This window comes from Stegodyphus dumicola, chromosome 8 (assembly GCF_044657685.1).
Source record: "Stegodyphus dumicola isolate Sdum_Otavi_A_Nest chromosome 8, ASM4465768v1".
NCBI lineage: Eukaryota > Metazoa > Arthropoda > Arachnida > Araneae > Eresidae > Stegodyphus > Stegodyphus dumicola.
The window spans coordinates 132,188,542-132,208,361 of NC_140775.1; the positions used below are offsets into that span (position 1 = coordinate 132,188,542).

Genomic DNA, 19,820 nt, shown 5'->3' on the forward strand with positions numbered 1-19,820 from the left:
TTTACAAAATCTATCCTTTGCTGAACCAATAAATTTAGAAATTTCGAACATTTGGCTAAACTATGATCTTCTTTACAATAACCACAACCCAAAGTAGCAACCAGAACATTATTCTTATTTTGAAACACAGATTTAGGTACCTTATTACTTGTTGATTTGCTATTTTGAAGTGTTCTTGCATAGTTTTTTAGGAATTCAATTAAAGTCGTAAGTTTTGGAATTTCATTAGATCTTAACTGACGTTCCCACCATAATTTTGTAGAAGGGTCTAATTTTTGCAAAATTAAATAAGTCATTAAAGTGTCACCAAAATTATCAATGGTTTGATTCAATACTTCTAAAGAACGAATTACTTCATTAATATTGTCAACTAAATTTAAAATAGTAAATGCTGATTCATTTTGAATAGTTGGTAAACTTAAAAAACATTTAATATATGCAAAAATTTGTTCTCTCTTATTTGAATATCTTTCGTCTAACAGATTCCATGCTATTTCAAAATTACAATCCAAAATTTGAATGGTTTGAATAATGCGATATGCTTCACCTTTGAACAAAGCCTTCAAATACTGCAATTTTTGAGCATTAGATAAATTTATATTATTTCTTACACAAGCACTGAAAAGATCTTTAAAAGCTATCCATTCTGTAATATTACCACCAAAGTCGGTAATGTTAACTTGGGTAATTTAATATTGTCAAGAACCTGTTCTGAAATTACACTGTTAGAATTATTTTTATTATTTTGATTTTTTAATATTTTTTCACCTTTAAATTTCCACAAATAAATTTTATCTGTGTACTCCTGAACATTATCTATTTCGTTTTCTAATTCTTTAGTATCTGTAATTAAACTTTCGATTTCAGAATCAAGCTTCCTTAACTCAGTTTCTTTTTGTTTCAATAATTCGACACATTCCTCTAGTTCTATTAAATTAATTTCATCTGCAGTTAAAATAGTTTCAATTTTCTTTACATAATTAGTAACACTCCTGCGTAAGACCGCTCTTTTTGTTTTAAAAGTTATAAGTTCACTCATAATTGATCAATTCAAAAACAGAAATTGTTCTTAAATCACTTAACACTATTATTAAAATGAAATCGAATTCTATGTTGTATTACAACATTGTTCTTAAAATTTAACAACAAATTAAACGAATTTTTGTTCAAAATCCACTTACCTCACAAAGTGGATAATTTTCACAAACCATATCATATTTGCGTTGTTAGAATACACTTAGAACAGTCACTATCTTCACTAGCTCTCCGGCTAGACTTTTGACCAACAATATATATTCTGTTAAACTTAATATATTTCACAAACAATAATCAATCAACAAATGGACTGTATTCCTACACTTTTATTAAATTACACTTGTCAGCGATGCGAAATAATTGATACAAAATAAGCGAGCCATTCTACATGGCTGTCACAAACACAATTCTATCAATCAATTATCTTGTTGCCACACATAAAGTTCAAAACTAAAGGAAGAAAAGCAAAAGGAATTTACGCTGTTTGCAACAATAAAATGAAGCAAACGATACTCACATAAACAACCTCATTTCAGGAGAATAAAAGTGATCACAAAAGTAAAGCACTATGCAGAAATAATACTTTGCTGATTTTTTTATGACTATGAATGCAGTTACAGTCATTGTTTGACATTGCATAATTCTTGCTTTTGCTAAAATGTTTGCTAGCCAGTCAAGCTCAAATCACACAAGTTTTTTCGAGTTGTATAGGAAATAAACATAATAAAATAGCAGTCAAGCTCAAATCACAGAAGATTTGTTTAAGTTAGATAAGAAATAAACATAAATAAAATGGCAGAGGCATAAAGGAAAATGTAACTTCATAAACAACATAGTCTTAAAGTATATAAACTGAAGTACCTAAGCATCATTTACAACTTTTAAATTTTTGGCTACCTTTTCACTATCTGGAAAACAGTTACAAACGAATGATGAATGCATTCTGTATTAGTTAAAAATCTTAACAGTCATGCATAGTGTAGGTTTCCCAGAATAAAGCATGTGCAAGTTTTGTCAGTATTTGATTATAGAGCTCACATGGACAGGAATGGCATATAAAAATGGTAAGTGTTTGATTGAAGGATGATATTGCAGGTATTTGAAAATGATGACAGTCATTTAAAGGAGCAAAAATATTGCACCAAATCTCTCCAACTTAATACAATTCCAATTCAATCGGTGTAGTTTGTGAAGAATACTGTAATCTGCTAAAACAAGTATTAAGGTAATCATACCGAGGTAATAATTATCTGTGATAACAAGCTTCAACTGGGCCAAAAAAATACCATGCAGCATGCTTAGTTAGATGAGAAACAGTCTGTAAATTTATGTATGGAATTTTAGAATATATTGTTGCAAGATGCCCAGCTGCAGTAAGATAGCTTTCATGCAAAACGTATTTGAGGTTGCCAGAAAGTGGCAAGGAAAGGCAGGAATGCCAGATTTGGTGAGAAATTGCACATTTTGCGACAAAATTGGTGATATACCATAGACGGAGCCAAAACATTCTAGAACGAATTCTTACCCTTTTTTCCCAGAATGTTCTCGAAGATAGGTCAAAAGCTATAAATGCCTTGCCTGTATGTAAAGTAGCAGTGCAACTTGAAAGTATCTAGAGTAAAGTGACTGCAGTAGTAGTGCTTTGAGTTCAGAGATTAGCTTGAGAGTGACCAAAGCAAGTCAGGAGCTGTAATTTCATGTGATTTCTGACAATTCTTTATTCATCTGTAAAACAAAAAAAAAAAAAAGTTTAAAAGGGTTAATAATGTGCATAAAATCTTATGAAACAGAACTAATTTTAAAAGCTAGTTTAAAAGATGTTAATATTATTTTTTCAGATCCAACAAAAATGCTCCGAGATATAATGATATCAGAAGCCTTCATTCATATGTTTGTAGAACTAATTGGTCATTATGAGAATCACCTTGTTGAACAAAATGAAGACATTCTTTTTCAGGTAATGTTGTTCTCTTGTGTTTTTTTCTTTATACATATATATAAATTATCATTGCAGTATAGTAGTTGAATAATAAGTCTGGATTTCCTGCCATTTGATTTTTTTTTTTAATAGAACACCTGGACATTTGCTAATTAAGCATCAATGAGAATGAGCAAATCTATTGATCTTTAACTATCTTATTTTTGAGGGCTTTTCCCCGAGTGCATCATAGGAGTCATTGGCATCATAACCACAAGCAGGGTCAACAGACATAAATATCCATTCTTTTTCTGTGATTGGAGTCTATACTTAGTGATACTGAAGTTGGTTCTGCTAACCATCATACTGTCATATGCCAGAAGTAGGCAGATAGTACTGGTATTTGGACAAATATAAGTAAACACAGCTAATGGAATTGCTTTATATTATTAGCTCTTTGCTCTACATTATTTGAAAATAACATGTTTCTTTGCATGCACTAGAAATATGATTAATATTCATGAAAAACTTCATTTGAAGTGTGTGAGGTGTATTATTTTTAACTTCAAAATAGCTATTGAGTCTTTTCATTGTCTTGCATTGGTTGATGTGAAGCCATTTAATGTTATTCATATGTTTGAGTGACATTCATATTTTTATGGAAATTAGAGAATTTCAAGAACTGTTTCCTCACAGGCCGAAACAAAAAAAAAAAAAAGTGAAAGAAGTTTTAAAAAAGATCATTTGAAATTTTGACTGCCAGTTCAACATCAGAACTACCAAAAATGGTCTCCATTAGTAAAATGACCGGTAAACAAAACATGCACAACAGACTGAACTAAACAAAAGTATCTTGAGTCTTCTGGCCCTTAACCAAAAAGTTAATCTCATGCAGAATTAATCAATAGAAACATCTTGGTCAGTGTGTGTCTGCAAAACAGGAAGCAAATTCAAATTCTTTAGAAAACGTATTCTTTATAACAAGATATTAATCATCTGTAACTATATTAGGAGACTTCATATGATAAGACAGCTGTGTTACATTGAAAACAAGTTTACACTGAATACATTGTTGCCTTATCTTACTTTGTATACCTTTAGTATTACAAGAATAAATTATAAATAAGGCTGTGGACAAAGATAGTTCATATTTCAGCCAACAGCAATTGTGTCTGTGTATTTTAGGTCATAAAACTAGAAGTCTGGTTAAAGAAACTGCATTACTGGCTTTGTTACTGTAGAATCTTGAGACTTTACTGAAAAAGTGAAGGGGGAAATGCTACTGTTTTGAGGAAACAAATTTATCCTCGAACTAGCATTTTCCAAGGCTAATGCACACGTCTACTTTTCTCGGTTGAAAATTGCTTCATAGTGCATAGCTGCGAACTCTTCTAGTTTTACACAGAGACAAACCTCTTTTTTTTTTTTTTTTTTTTTTTTTTTTTTTTAAATTATTATTATTATTATTATTATATCTCTGAATTCCAAACTCTCCCACTCACCAAATCTCATAGCTTTTAATTTTTAGCCTTTACTAAATAAAGTGTTTTTTATGAGTAAATGAAATGACGCATTGGAGAAACGGTGTAGCACCAAGGGTGCCTGGGTCAAGGACCCTACCCCTTGTAGAACATGCATGTTATTTCGATTTCTGGCATGAGTAACTAGTATATATTTAGAATTTTTATATCTATATAATTAAATCATGTTTTTAACATTTTTTTTTTTTTTTTTAATTATAAGAATAGAAATAAGATAAGGTAAATTTCTAAAAAAAGTGTGCGTCAAGTTTCAGTAGACATGAAGTGCTATCTGGGAAGGCTGAAAAAGGAGGAATGAGTAGTCTAGCCTGATGCAGAAAAAACATTCGTATAAATAATAGGCAAAGTAGTGTGAGTTTCTTGGTGCACTAGTAATAATTAAACCTTAAATCTATAACACAACATTAAGAGTTACATATCAGATTAAATAAGTTATACAATAAGTATGGCCATAGGCCATTTACTATTATTTGGGTCATTAAAGTCATAATCATAAATCCTTATAACTGGGGTGTTGATATTAACAAGATTGGCATAAAAGATCCAGGCGAGCCGGCAGTAAAAACACTTAAGTTGTTCTATACCCAATTCTTCATGTAACTTTTGATTTCGAACGTACCAGGATGAATTGGTAATCTGTCTTAGGACATAATTTTATGCCCATTGCATTTTTTTCTATAAGATTTGCATGACTATGCCCAGATTGGGCAGGCATAGCATAGTATGGGGCGCAATACCATTTTATAAATAAGCAACTTGTTGTCCATTGAAAGTACACTGTTTCGAGAAATTAAGGGGTGAAGTGCGACTTTACTAACTCGAAACTTATTAAGGATAGATGTTATGTGTGGGTACCATGATAGAGTATACTGAGGATCACCCCAAGATAAAGGACTTGCTTGGCCCATGGGATGACTTCTCCAAAGAGTTGCTGGTTTTCGTTGAATTTAATTTTCTTGGTAAACAGAATTGCTTGAGTCTCGTCCACATTAACTTTGATTTTTCATTTTGTCAGCCAAGTCTCGAGTATGTTTATGTAGTCTTATAGTTGTTGTATTGCTGGGCTAACAAATGCACTTTGTGAGAGGATTTCAGTGTCATCAGCATACATTGGAGTGTTGTGGTGTGGTGGGAATGTCGTTCACGTAGATATTGAATAAGGTAGGTCCAAGCAGACTCCCCTGGGGGCACCACAAAGGATTGCCCTACAGGTTGAGAGTGTATTTGAGACGCGAACGACAAAGTCTACCGGTTAGGTAGGATTTAACTATGTTTGTCGTATAACTTGGGAAGCCCAGGTTGTGTAGTTTGTAGATGAGTGCGTCCAGCAATACATGGTCGAAGGCTTTTGCTGTGTCTAAGAACAGTCCTCCTGTAACTTTCTTTTTCTGTAGCCCTTCACTGATAAGTTCCACAACACGGTAGAATTGACCATAGAACGTCTGCTTTGGAATCTGAATTGTTGAGGAATGATGATGCTATTTTGTTCCAGATGTTGATTAATCCTGGTTAGTAGTACAGCCTCCACAATTTTGCTAAGTGAGGATAGCAGACTTATCGGACGGTATAACTCTGGTGAGCTTGCAGACTTTTGGGATTTCAGAATTGGTGTGATTTGAGCCAGTTTCCAACTTTCCAGGAAATGCTGTCATCTGAGTATAAGGTTGACCACCTTTATGAAGAACAGTAGGATTTTAACTGGAAATTTCTTGATCATTCTATTGCTTATGGTGTCATAACCAGGGCTGTTGTTGTTCTTCAGCTTTTTAATGTAGGAGCAAACTTCCGACAGCATGACTAGGATCGTGTTGTCAGTATGTAAGCTTGGCATATAGTTGTTGTGAAAGTCAGTAATTAATTGTTCTGTAATGGGGTTGTGAATGTTGTTAGTGCGAAACTGAGATTCCAGATGCTGTGCTAAAAGTTCTGCTTTTTTAGTATCTGTGTAATGGATCCTTTGAGGGTCTTTAAAGGGGGAAATGTTCTTGTGGCATTTTTTATATGTTTTGACCGCTTTCCATATGGAGTTATCGTCTCTGGAGAGGGACTCAAGGTAGTTAGCCCAGCGAAGTTGTGAGTAATAATTAGTGCGAGACTTGACTGCATCACACAGCCTATTGAAAATAGTTTTGTCCCGTCTGGATCTGATTCTCTAAAATTGTCTCTTGGTGGCATTGCATTTTTTGATGAACTGACTAAAATCCTTGGATCTGACAGGTTTAGACTGTTTCATTTCTCTCTGAGCACTTTTGTAGGTATTTTGTACTGCACAGGTAAACTCCTCGATTAAACTATCAATGTCATTGCCTGAATGTATTGTTGGGATTGTATACTGAATGTTGTTTAGAGCTTTGGCAAAAGTTTGCCGGTCAGTTTTAAAGTCTTTTTTGACTGGTGTAGTATAACTACTGATGTCCAGTATCAAACGGACTGGATTGTGGTCGGAAGATAATTCATCCAACACAAAAACATCCAATGAAACACTGGTGTTTCTGAGAAGGAAGAAGTCTAAGATACTAGAGGAACCAGTAGTATATCGTGTTGGGGTACTTGGAGCTGCTATCTGAAATGGGATCCCTGTGGGCCAAGTTGAATATGACATTGCCAATAGAATTATAGCAGTTCCATGTGCGGTGTCTAGCGTTCAGGTCTCCACCTATAATTAAGTGTGTACCAAGTGTGAGTAATGTGTTGAGATCTGCCTCAACAGCTGTGCGGAGTTTTGATGGTGGTATTTAAGTAAATACAAACATGTATGTTGTGCCTGTATTTTGTTGTGATGGAGATAGCTGTGGGAATGTTATTTGATAGTGAGTAACGCAGCATTTAACAAGGTGAGCAGTACCACCTCCTCTCCTTCTGCCAGCAGTTATGTCTCTATTGGATCGATATACACAGTAATTTGCAACATAGATTGGGTTTGATGGGCCAAGTCTGTGTTCTTATAGGAATAATAGATCAGGACTGTGCTCATTTATAAAAATCTCGCAGTTCATTAATTTTATAAGACAAACCGTTTGCGTTCCATGTATAAATGTTTACACAATTGTTAACAACAACACTATACATTATACATCACATTTAGAACATTGGATACATCACATTTAGAAACATTTAGAATTTTCGAATATTTCAAACAAAATAAACATCTTGTCAATAGTGTGCTCTGCAGCTTGAAGCTCAGGCATTTTATCCGTAGGTAATCTTTCTAATAATGTTAGCAAATGAGAATCCCTTAAAAATATCAACAAGTTCCTTAATAAATTTAAACACATCAGCAAATACATTTGGGCCTACTTCTGTAGGTTTCTTCTTAATATTATTGTTATCAGTTAAGTTTTTAACATTTTTATCAGACAATTTGCCATTTTCAAGTGCCACTAGATTTACCACTAGATGCATTAGCATAACTAATGCCTGGTACTACATTATTTCGATTACCAAAATTTATATCGTAAGATACATTAACTTTACTTTATACATTACCTTGTGAATTGTTAACATTTCTAGCAGTAGGGAATTTGGGACAACCACGGTAATTGGCCATGTGCCCTGATTGTTTGCAGTTACAGCACATAACATTGTCAATTCGTTTAGCCTTACAGTTTTCAGTTATATGTGCCCCTGCGCACTTGACGCAGTGGGGCTTTAGTTTGCAATTTTCTGATGAGTGGTGGAAATGTTGGCAGTTGTGACACTGCATAACACTTCCGATAGTATTATATGGGGTAACAGTAACATAAAAACACATGAAGTAAGTTAAGTTATGAATATCTTCTACCCCTGGTACATTCTCCAACTGGACTTGAAAAAGAGCATAGGGTCCTTAGTTTTGAATCTATGCATTTGTGAGACTTTACGCAGCGTATAATCAAGAGCTGTAAGCTCTTCATGAATCTCATCTTTAGAACAGTCTATGGGTAGTCCTCTAAAGACAACTTTAATAGGTTTTTCTACCTTGCTTATTATTAAATAATGACCTATCTCTTTATCATCTAAGTAAGTAGTAATTAACTTATGATCACTCTCTATCTTTGGGAACACTTTCAGAAACTTGCCATTTGTCTTAACTGCAACTTCAAGCTTAGTATCACTCTTCAGTGTTTTAACAAAATCAGAAAATTTTTCAGCAGGTTTTACCATAATAGGTTTAATTATTGAGGGCTCAGTTTCAATAATTTTAGGCTCACCCTGGTCCATATTATTATTTCCATTGCCATTTGCATTTAATCCATTAAATGTATTGATTACGGGAATATCTACATTACACTTAATTAACTTAGAAAGCCTGGCCTTGTTTTTCGGCTGAGTAAAGCCATCAGTATCAGTGATTTTGGTAGCTGACCTCTTATTCTTTTTTGATGGCCGCTTGGGCTTAGCATTAATATTACCAGAATCATCATTAACATTTGAAACAGGATTAATAACATTTACATCAGTTCCATTTTCAACATAAACATCAACATTTTTACAAGCATTAGATTTAACAAGTTTCAGTTTGCTAGCGATTACTTTTCTGGTAATATCGGTAACACTTAGATTAATAGAATCAGGATAGTGTGCACCAAAAAACCCACGCTTACCTTTATATATCAGTAATAATTCTTTGGCTAAACTGCGCTCCCTGGCAAACACAGTCCGAACTAATTGCAGTTCCTGATCAGATTTAGCATTGGCAGTCAATGTTTCCAAATCCATGTCGATCAATGTAATCCTAGATTTTAGCTTTTCAATACTTTGTAATATACACAGGTAGTCCTCTAACATAAGTGATTCCACATTTATTAAAGCACTCCAACTTCCTCCTAAATATTTATCCGCAAAATGATGCATTTCGTCCGTCAGCTCTAGCACGTGATTCCGAACCGTAGATGTATCTATTTTAGCAGGTGGAGAGAATTTGTTCCCCACCATTGCATGTTGTTGCTAATCTTGGGGGGGGGGGAGAATTCGCTATTCACAGCGCACAAAAATGATCACATGATTTCGAAGTAATCCACACTCGAAAAATTGCGAGATGATGAGAAAATAGCATCGAATAACTCCTATTGCTTAAAGCAATACTCGTAGCACATAAGAAAAACGGTAGAAACCAGTAAATGAAATGTATTGAATGAATGAAACTTAAATTGTGCAAAATTCATTCCTCTACCCCTGAGGATTTTCAAAATATTTTTTCTTATTAAATTTTATTAATTTTTAATGTTGGCGTTTGTAGAACTTTGTACAAAGATTCAGACAATGTTTAATTGTTTAATATTTGTATTTTTTTACATGGCACATTACTAAATTTATCCATATGTGTACATTAATTACTAATTTTATTTTCTTCCTGTTTAAAAGTACTTAGATAAATTAAAGCTTTCCTTTGCTGCTCAGGATTTCTATATTTGTATTTATTGTGTTTTATATCAATAAATGCTACATTACTAAATTCTTGCACAGGATTTTCTCAATATAGAAGTGCAAGAAAATTACAAAATGATTTTGTTCAAAGAGCATAAAATTTAGAATATCTAATTAAATAATATATTTTACATTGGAATCATGTTATAAATAGTTGAATAACCTGAATCATACATTATAAAGTGAATTTAAGTCAGTGTGAATTCTTTTGAAATGATACCATTGGGCAGCATGAATAAACCTCCCAGAAAATTCCAATTTTTATAATTTCAAGGTTGACAATAATTATTGGGCTTCAGTATCTTTGCTCCTTATTGGGTAGAATACCCACTAGTGACCTGGAAAATATATATATATGTGTGTGTGTGTGTGTCATTGTCTTGTCATAAGAGTACCACTTGTTGTGTAATGATTCTTGGAATCCTTCCAAAACACTTAACAAAAATATACCAAATATAATATTGTATTTTATTCTAGAAATTTAAAACCAGTTAACCTGAGGGCAACAACCCAGGTTTGTAAGAGTGTAGGTGGCAGAAAAAAATGCCAACTAATTTACTTAATATTTGTTTTTTTTAGCTTTTCAGTTAAAGTTAAAATACCTCAAACATGGTTACTCCTGGGAGATAGTCAAATTCTTCAGGAACTGCTAAATGTTATATCTCCCGAGAGATATAACATTTAGCAGTTCTTAAAGAATTTACTACTACAATATAGTTAAAAAAAATTTTTATCAGACACAGTGGGTGTGTAAAACAATAATAAAAGAAAATTCTTTCCACAAGTGGGGTGTCACATTAATAAAAGAAGATACTACTTGTCTAACTGAAGAATTCATCTCTATAGATGGTACATTTGTCAAAGTGAAATTGCCAACAGAAGGGAAATACCTTGATCATGGCACAGGAGTCAGTGAAAAGGTCATCTGCTGTAATAGACATGTAGATGAGTAAATGTTATAATGGCCTGGGAACTGATGAATGCAAAGTAGGTTTGCAAGAAAGGCAAATTTTTACTGTATACTGTTTATAAATTTTAGATAGGTAAATCTATAATTTGTATTTTTAAATTGCAATAATACTAAAAAATTACTTACAAGACATGTCTCTTAAGTAACAACTAATAAGTAACTCTTAAGTAATAACTTAACCAAAATTTAAAAATAAACTAAACTAAAAAAGCCAAATAAGTGACTTTTCAAAATAAACTAACTTTAATAAATTAATTATTAATACCCCTAATTAAAAGGTAACTTAGTAAATTAAAGTATATAGCTGAATTTGAAATAAGATTTTAATAACTTAAATTAATTTCACTACATGACACATGATTTTCCTCATGTATGACATAAACACAAGCCAGTTTCCTTCAGAACACTTCCTTGCAAAGCCATATCTCTAATTAGGCAGATTGTCCTTGTATATTTCGTTAAATTAGTTTAAGGAGTTAAATGACATTGGACTTCTTAGAAGTCAAGACTGTGCACAGATGAACTTGTTCCGAATCAAAATAAAAGTGGCAAAGTTCTTCAGACAGTCAACAGAAGCTACCATTTTATGTTCATTAGTGCAGTGGTGAAAAATAAATGGTAAAATGCTAAAGTGAGTGGCATGTGTTAAAAGCAGAAAGAGATGAAAAGTAGATTTCTTCTTCTAAACTTAATGCATCATTACTTAATAATCATTTTTGCATGTAACTGTAAAAATTCTGCCTAGGAAAAAAAAAAAAAGAAAGAAAAAAAAAAAATCAAGAGTGCAATCTTTAAAGTTTACTTAAAACTGAGTCTACTAAGTCTTATGTTTATTTTATTTCCTTTGCAGAAAGATGGATTTCTCAAAAATGCTTTTTCTCATAGCATACGCTCTTTTCTACAGTGGTTTTCTGAAACCCAAATGTTTGATACGTTTATTGAAGAGAGTAAATGGAGAATGAAATTCAGAAAACTTTGTCAGACAAATACAAGAAGTAAATGTTTGTTTCATGTTAAATTAGAAATTATATTAATCATTAATAATTTTTTTTAATATGCAGTCCAATTTTTATGATTTGTGATATTATTTCATTATATTTTAAATGTAATATATGCATAGATTTAAAAAGAAGATTAACTTTCAGCATGTTTTGAAAAACGCGTTGATGATTACAAATGGGAGCTCTCTCAAGATGAAAAACTATCTCATCTCATTGGTAAAACAATGCGAAATTTAGGTAAGTAAAGTTTTAATTGTACAGAAAAGAATTTACTTTTTAACAACTTTAGCCCCTCCCCTCCCCCAGCTGCATGTTGTTTGAAGCAGGATGACTTAATAATGTATACTTAAGATTGTGTAAAAAGATTGTTTTCACTGAAAAAAATTAGCATATTTTATCCCAAAATTGAATTACTTAATTTAATTAATAAGTCATTACATAATTGAAAGAAGATTTACGAAAACTATTAATTCCTGAAATTAGTCCATAGTGTAGCAGAGCCATAGTTCACACCGTAGCATAAGTGAAAACTAAAAAGCGGTTATCTTAATTTAGACTGTCAGTAGCATAACAAAAACAGTCCATAGCATCTTAACACAGTGATAATAAGATGATGATTCTTCCTAGTTTCTCTCATTTGGACAGCTATCAATTCTTGAACTCTATCAGGAACACTTGCTTTCCACTTAGGAAATCGTAGCATTGTCACCTCCATTGCATATTGCCAAATGCTCCAATTCTTCAATACCATAATGATTACTCAGCATTGGTTAGGCAACTACAGGAATTACATGTAGCTCAGGAATCAAGGGCATTGAATAAGCATATGTAGATGAAGGCACTGGCATCACATTGTTGAAGATGTGAGAAGTACTTTGCTTGTGTCAGCTCTTTTAAAATTATAAAGCTTCATGACTTCATCATCAGCTCTACAACTAAAAGGAAATGCAAATTTCCATTATGTATACCAGGATTCTTTATTTAAATGTCAGTGGGTATTTCTACTTTAGGCACATATTCAATACTGATTTCTTCTTTTGGCCCTGTTCATGACATGCACATAAGTAGTGATCCTTACTTGAGAGCAGTCACTAAATTTAACAAGTCCAGTAACCATAAATGACTCATGCTTAAATTGGTAGCTGCCCTGCAGAATAGTAGTTAGAGAGTCCAACTGCTGTAATAAAAGGCTGGTTTTGAAGCCGTGGAAAAGCATAGATGTTTCAAAGTGTATAATGCCTGTGCAGGAAGGAGCAAGCCAAAATCCTCAAGTATGTGGTGAACCAAAATCCTCTCAAGAGGTTACTTATAGGGGAAGAGAGATGGGAAACCCTTAAACCACACCCCAGGTGTCCTGTCTTAGAATTCCATCCGGAGAGGAAGTTGAGCAGTTAGCAAAGCTGGGCAATACCTGATATGCCTACTTGGATGCATAGGTGCTGGCTGTGCATCATCTTGTACTTGCACTTATTTAAACTGATTTCCTAACTAAGCTGATCTTAACGGTCCATCAAAGTGATCCTTACGATGTGCGATCCTCTTTGTTCAAAACTTCCGGAATTTTGTTAAAATTGGCGAGTCAGTCAATACTGTTTAAAGGTATGAAACAAAGTAATTAGAGGTTAAAAACTTATTTTGTGGAACCCTGACGGGTATTTCAGATCAAGGGTATTGAGATATTTGATTGTTGTTTCCATACCATGTGTATATAATTATTAGTCTATGCACCACATTTAATGCATAAATTCTAGTTTAAAAAACGTTTAATTCAGAGTTTAAAATAAATGGAATTTATTTCCTAGCTTAAATTGTATAAGTAAATTAGTTATGAGTGGAAATGAGTATAAGTAAATAGTTATGAGTGGAAATTATTCAAATTTCTTTATAAACAAAACAAATTCTAATCACTGGTGATAAAAAAGTTAGTATAAACAAAATATCAGATAAAACAACAACTATATTTGAAGCCTGTTTTTACTGTAATTAAAAAAGATCAGAGAAGGAAAGAAGCCATAATGATAAAAGCATGAATATATTACAATTAAAATATAAATAGAACTTAATGAAAAGTAATTGAATGTGTAGTATATGGATCAGTTAAGCGTTGAGTATAATTAATGTGCAAAATTTGACTGATTTGAATAAAAGGCAGTAATAAATGTGTGCAAAATATCGGAACCTGGAAAATAAATGATAAACTTGTAAGAGAAAAATATTTCAATTAAAAGATAAATATGATTTAATAAAAAAGTAGAGGCAGTCTAACATGAATAAAATACATTTTGATTGAACTAATTGTGCAAGAATTGGAAATTTAAATATAGCAGGAAAAAACTTTTTTTTTTTACTGATTTCGATCTCACAACCCTGTGCTTTGCAGACCTCTAGCCAGCATCGTTGAGCCATTAAGCCTGTGAGAAACTGCCCACAAAAAGAAGTAATGACTTAATATGCATGGGGAAAAGTTTCTTATGAAAAACTGAAACCCAGTATAATTCAGAATTTCATGAAATATAAGTGTAACATTAAAAGGGAATAAAAAAAAGGCTTGATACCTCAAATTTGTGAAATTGAATTTAATGTCAGATACAGTTGTCTAACATGTAAACGGCTATCCGATATTAAGATCAGCATGCGCATTTTAAAGTGTGAAGCATTCAGGGTGTATATAAAGTGTGAAGTATAAATCTTGAAATATGTTTTACATTTTAATGAACAGATATGAAAATTTATTTAACACTTAGAATTTTAACTTTCACATCAAATATTCACGTGAACTATTACTCAAAGCAACAAACTGCATCTTCTCAACAGAATATGTATACAAATGTAAAGAAAGTTTTAAAAAAATTAATTCTTTCAGATAAATTTCAGAAAGTTGAACTGTAAAAGATATATATTCAGATGGTTACTAGTTAGGCTTTTTTCATCAGAAGTAAGCAGTTGCTTAAATATGATATCATTTTTAGACATTCTTGAAAAGCAAAGTTTATAATTATGAAAAGTATATTCTGATAAGTCAAGAACATTTCTGAAGTTTTAAGCACTTGCCTGTGCTATCCATGAAAATTTTATGAAATATTATTTACCCACAGCTTGAATAGGAACACGTCGACCATTTTATTTGTAAAGAGCCGCTATTTTACTTAAAACTACCTTCAAAATCTATCCTTAAATTTAATAGCTAATTACGAAATAGCAGATTTAATGATTCGTGACATCAGAACCCGATGGGACTCATTCAATCTCACTTAAAGCTAGCATTAAAAATATCATGAATAGAGCCCTTTATCAAATAACTCTCTAATAGAATAAAAAAACAAGTATCAGTATATGTAGATTTGGAATGGTGAAATGGATTCTGCATGCTTCTGAAATATTAAACTTCGTACTTAATGGTGCTCTCTGATTACTGTTCAACAATAGATTTTGTTACCTTTTTTGAAAAAATTTAAATTCTCCTAATGAATGCATGTGTATTACCTCTGTGTTTCCTCTCTCCGTTCTTAATTATGTTACCATTCTTTTATTGTGCTATTCCCAAGAAATTATGCAACCTGCTAAAATAAAACTATGGCCACTAAATGATTTCTTGTCAAAAAAATATTTTGGGGCCATTTTGTATCTGCATAATGTCTATTACTTTTGTTTGTTCTTTGGTAAATTATTTTTACGTTATTAGCATCAAAGTAACATAATTCAAATAAGTTAGTGATTAAAAGTACTGTCATTCATTTATTTTATTATTTCTAGGTGAAAAAATTGAAGGAAAGTTGAGAGGATTGAAGAAAAGTTGAGACTCAATTTTTTGCTCAAAAATCTTTTCCGCTCATGACCTAAAATGTTTTTTTGATTTTTTATGAATTTAGTGTATTGTAAAGTAAATTTTTTAATTACTTGATAAAGAAGAAAATTTATATGTTATTTTAAGCTATTTACTGTGTTTTATATGGAGAATATTTATAACTATAGTCTGAAACAAGTTTAGTGCAACAAAAATGTAATCTTCTCCATGACATTTTGTTAGCATTCTTCTTTATATTCACGTTTTTCTAAACTTTCATATTATTTGACAGAGCTGCAAAAAATCATTCCTTTTAATTTTGCTATTTTATAATTCAATATTCTGAGCTTTGTGTTTTATACTTGTACATTATTAATGTTCATATGTTCTTGTAATTTCATTCAGTTTTTCTAATTCATTTAAAAAAACTTTTGTAAACTTATATCTTTGATATCAGGAATTTTCTATTTTCTATAATTTTCTATAATTTCTATAATTTTCTATAATTCTATAATTTTTTCAGCATTGCTTAGACATTGATCCTCCTTCCCTCCTCTTCCTATTGCACAAGGGGAACATATTTCTAATCGTGGGATCTCTGTACAAAGAATTTTAACTCTCTCAAGAACTTAAAGCAGGTTTTGAAGTGCGAATAGTAGTTTTTTGATGGAGTGTGACTTATTTTTAAATCAGAAATGATATATGTAGAGTTTATTTTAAAACATAAGGTAAAATAATTTTCTGTTATAAGATAATTTTACATAGCTTAACAAATTTGAATATGTTCCAACTACATCTTTTGAAAAAATTGGATTTCCTTCTCCCCCCCCCCTCCATTTTTTCCACAAACTGCATAAAAGATTGAAATAAGTTTGTGTAGTATTTATCATAATAATCCTTTTTTTAATGGTCGGCTAAATTTAGAATTCATGTTAAGTTATAGATAAGGCAGTAGTACTGCTAACAGTAGTAATAACTTAGGTTTAATTTAAAAAATTTAACCAGTAGTCTTTTTTTTAACCTAACTTTTTTAATAGAATAATTCTGTGCATTTATATGGAAATTTCAGAACCTGTCTTTTATTTATTGTGAAATTGGCTAAGATTCTTATTAAACAAAAAAAAATGCATTGCAATAATCTTGTTAAATTATATTAATGCATGAGAAATAGTGCATGTTTGTACTCTGACAATATTGAGTAACAGAAATTGAATGAATTTTCTGTGCATTGTAGATGGGTTTGTCATTTCTTTCTGGAAAATGGATTTTCTTGTTTGATCTGTATAAATATTGAATATTTTTATAAATAATCGTGTAAACCAAAATTTTTTGTCATTATTGTACATATGAATGAATGAATGAATTATAAGAAAAAGCAAGTTGTAATGAAATTGCTTCATATGAAAAAGTATTATTTGCATTATATTACAAAATATGTTTTATTATTAATATTATTTAAAAGGTCTTTAGTCTGAATTGTTACAATACAATGAAGGATTCAGGATTCCGTGATTTTGCTAGTGGTGACTCAAGATCCTAATATCTGATTTATAAAAATATTTGTATTCTTTTAAATCATAAAACTTTTTATATTAAGAATCGGGGTAAATTTAAAGAATTTTTCATACTGTAATGAAGTTATCTTAGTGCTAATGATGTAGATTTAAAATGATTTAGGATCATTAGAGAATTTTTAAACACGAAATTTATGAGTAGTGTATTAGCAGTTTTTTAAAATGGTCTGCTAAAGTTTTGAAATTATTATCATTATCTTGAAATAATAATTTACACTTTGTTTTATACATGGCATTCATTAAAATTTTCAGGTTAATTCATAAAACAATTCAAAATTATTTTATAAGTGCAATGAATAATTTTCTTCAGAAAATTTAGATATTTGTCTTGTTTTCTTTAGTAATTCAGCCCTTTAGCATACAGCAATGGTAAACAGTTCAGTTGTGAGTAAATGATAATCAAGGTTTTTAATTATTACAGTTTTGAATAACATTAATCTAGTATTTGCAACTAAATGAATAAAATGATCTAATAATTACAACTGATTTGTGGATTATAAATCTATAGAGTATTGAACATTTTAATTTACATTCCTGTGCTTGAAATTTCTTTTTTGTGATGCATACAATTAAGATTATCTATGTGGGTTGCCATTACCTCATCCCAAACAGAAAAATAAGCAGTTGTTAAAATATCTTTCTAAGAAAAAAAAAATTTTTAGAACATTGGCTTGTGATTCACTCATAAAATTCAATTTTCTATTTTTTAATTTTCTATTTTAAAAAAAATCGCAGTCTTTAAATAGTTGAACATTATAATGTGTTATATGTGCTTATATAGCATATTATAATGCCGACACATGTATATATGCTTATATAGCTATTATAATGCTTGTTTTTAATGCTGACAATACATTTTTAATGATTAATGTATAGCTTTATATTTTTAATGCTTGCACAGTAGACTATTATAATGTACTAAAAATATAAATTTATAGACATAACCATAAGTCCAGATATTAACTATGTTAACTGGTAGAGATTAAACAGCAGGCATCAGTTTGGGCAACCATATATGAAATTAAACTGAAAATTGCAATATATGTTCTCATGCAAAAGAAATATTCTCCTACTTGCATTTTGTTCTAGTATCTCATTACTAATATTTACTGATATTCATTAAGATCTTAACAATATTTTTGGCAAAAATGTACAGCATTATTATTTATATTATATTTAAATGAATACAGTAAAACCTCTCCACAGGAATTGTTAGGGACTAATATTTTTGAGAATATAATTAAGTAATGTTGAACTTCACCAGTTATCAAGTTCTGTGAGATGATACTCTCTTTGGAAGGCCAGACCTGGAAAAAGAACTAAAACATATCTTGGCTAAAAAAATGTTGATCCACAAATACTTTAAAATTACATTTACAGAAAGAATTTGGAAAATTTTCTAACAGAACTAAAATATATATATATCATAAGGTTAAATAAGGTATAACATTCAAAAGCACTAAAAAATATTCTGCAATAAATTATATAAGATGGCTGTGATAAATTTTAGATTAAAAATCAGCTGTGATTTTCTGACTGAATGCCAAAGTTGGATGAAAAATGCCTCCAATAATTGTTGTCCTGGTGTGATGAAATGTGATCTAGATGCAGACTGTCAGCAGCAAAGTAATGGTTGCAAGTTTTATTGGAATGGCATGACTTTAATAACATAATTATACTGTTTTCAGACTTTCAATTTCTGTTTTGTATTGCATCCATGTTCTTTTTTTTGTTCTATACCCTTTATGGTCCACGAGCAGCTAAGTGTTAAACCGCTGAACTTGTTCAACCCAAGCTCAAATCCTGGTGATCAGATTGGCTGCATAGCAATTTTTTTTATTATTTTATTTTCTGAATTTTAACAAAAATATAAAACTAGTTCCCTTTGAAATCTCCTCTATGAAGGCATTCTTTCTTTTAAGTAGATAGCCCTTGTTTGCGTATTCTAATTAATCCTGTATCCTTTACTGTATTGTAATATTAGATGTTTGTATTTTGTAATATTAGATGATTTCCTCATATTTTGCAACAAGAATAAGCAAATCCATCAATGGGTGGTCACTTTTTAGAGAGACTTCACCTCATTTATAACATTGATATTTAAGTTACTTGTGACACATAATTTATGTTTTATTGTAATTTGTTTAGAGTCATATTAGACATGCATATTCCATGTCTACACCATAGCCAAGTACATTTACTTTTAAGTTAACATAAAATAAACCCCATGCAAGTTTCGGCTTGTTTAGATCCCAGGAGTGCTTGCTTTGAAATGTGAATTCACTTGACATGTTACAGATATTCTGTATCACATTCATAATCTCATTAAATGTGAGCTTTTATTTAAAATTGTTACTTGTATTCATTTATACATTGTGATTTATTATCTCCTCATTGTGATTTTTAATTTCATTGTAAAACTATTCATGTAAGCTGATTTAGCCATTGACTTGCCTGTATCACATTTATAACTTACAGTCCTTCCCCTCTCCTAAATAAATTGGATTTTAGATATATTTTCCAAATTTTGCACTTTGGATTTGTCATTTCATTGAAAAATTATATCTGAAAATCATGTCTTTTAACTTTTA

The 19,820-nt window shown here is 31.1% G+C and overlaps 1 protein-coding gene across 1 annotated transcript in view; it reads left to right on the top strand.

Moving 5' to 3' along the window:
* The window catches only part of LOC118204290 (DENN domain-containing protein 2A-like), an 81,691-nt gene extending 62,283 nt beyond the window's left edge, over positions 1 to 19,408 (top strand). The window contains exons 14-17 of the mRNA XM_035376627.2: positions 2,874 to 2,992; positions 11,721 to 11,865; positions 12,016 to 12,108; positions 15,625 to 19,408. Coding sequence (XP_035232518.1) covers positions 2,874 to 2,992; positions 11,721 to 11,865; positions 12,016 to 12,108; positions 15,625 to 15,668 — 401 coding nt within the window. The 3' untranslated portion in view covers positions 15,669 to 19,408. The remainder of the gene's footprint in view (positions 1 to 2,873; positions 2,993 to 11,720; positions 11,866 to 12,015; positions 12,109 to 15,624) is intronic.
* The last annotated feature ends 412 nt before the right edge of the window (positions 19,409 to 19,820 follow it).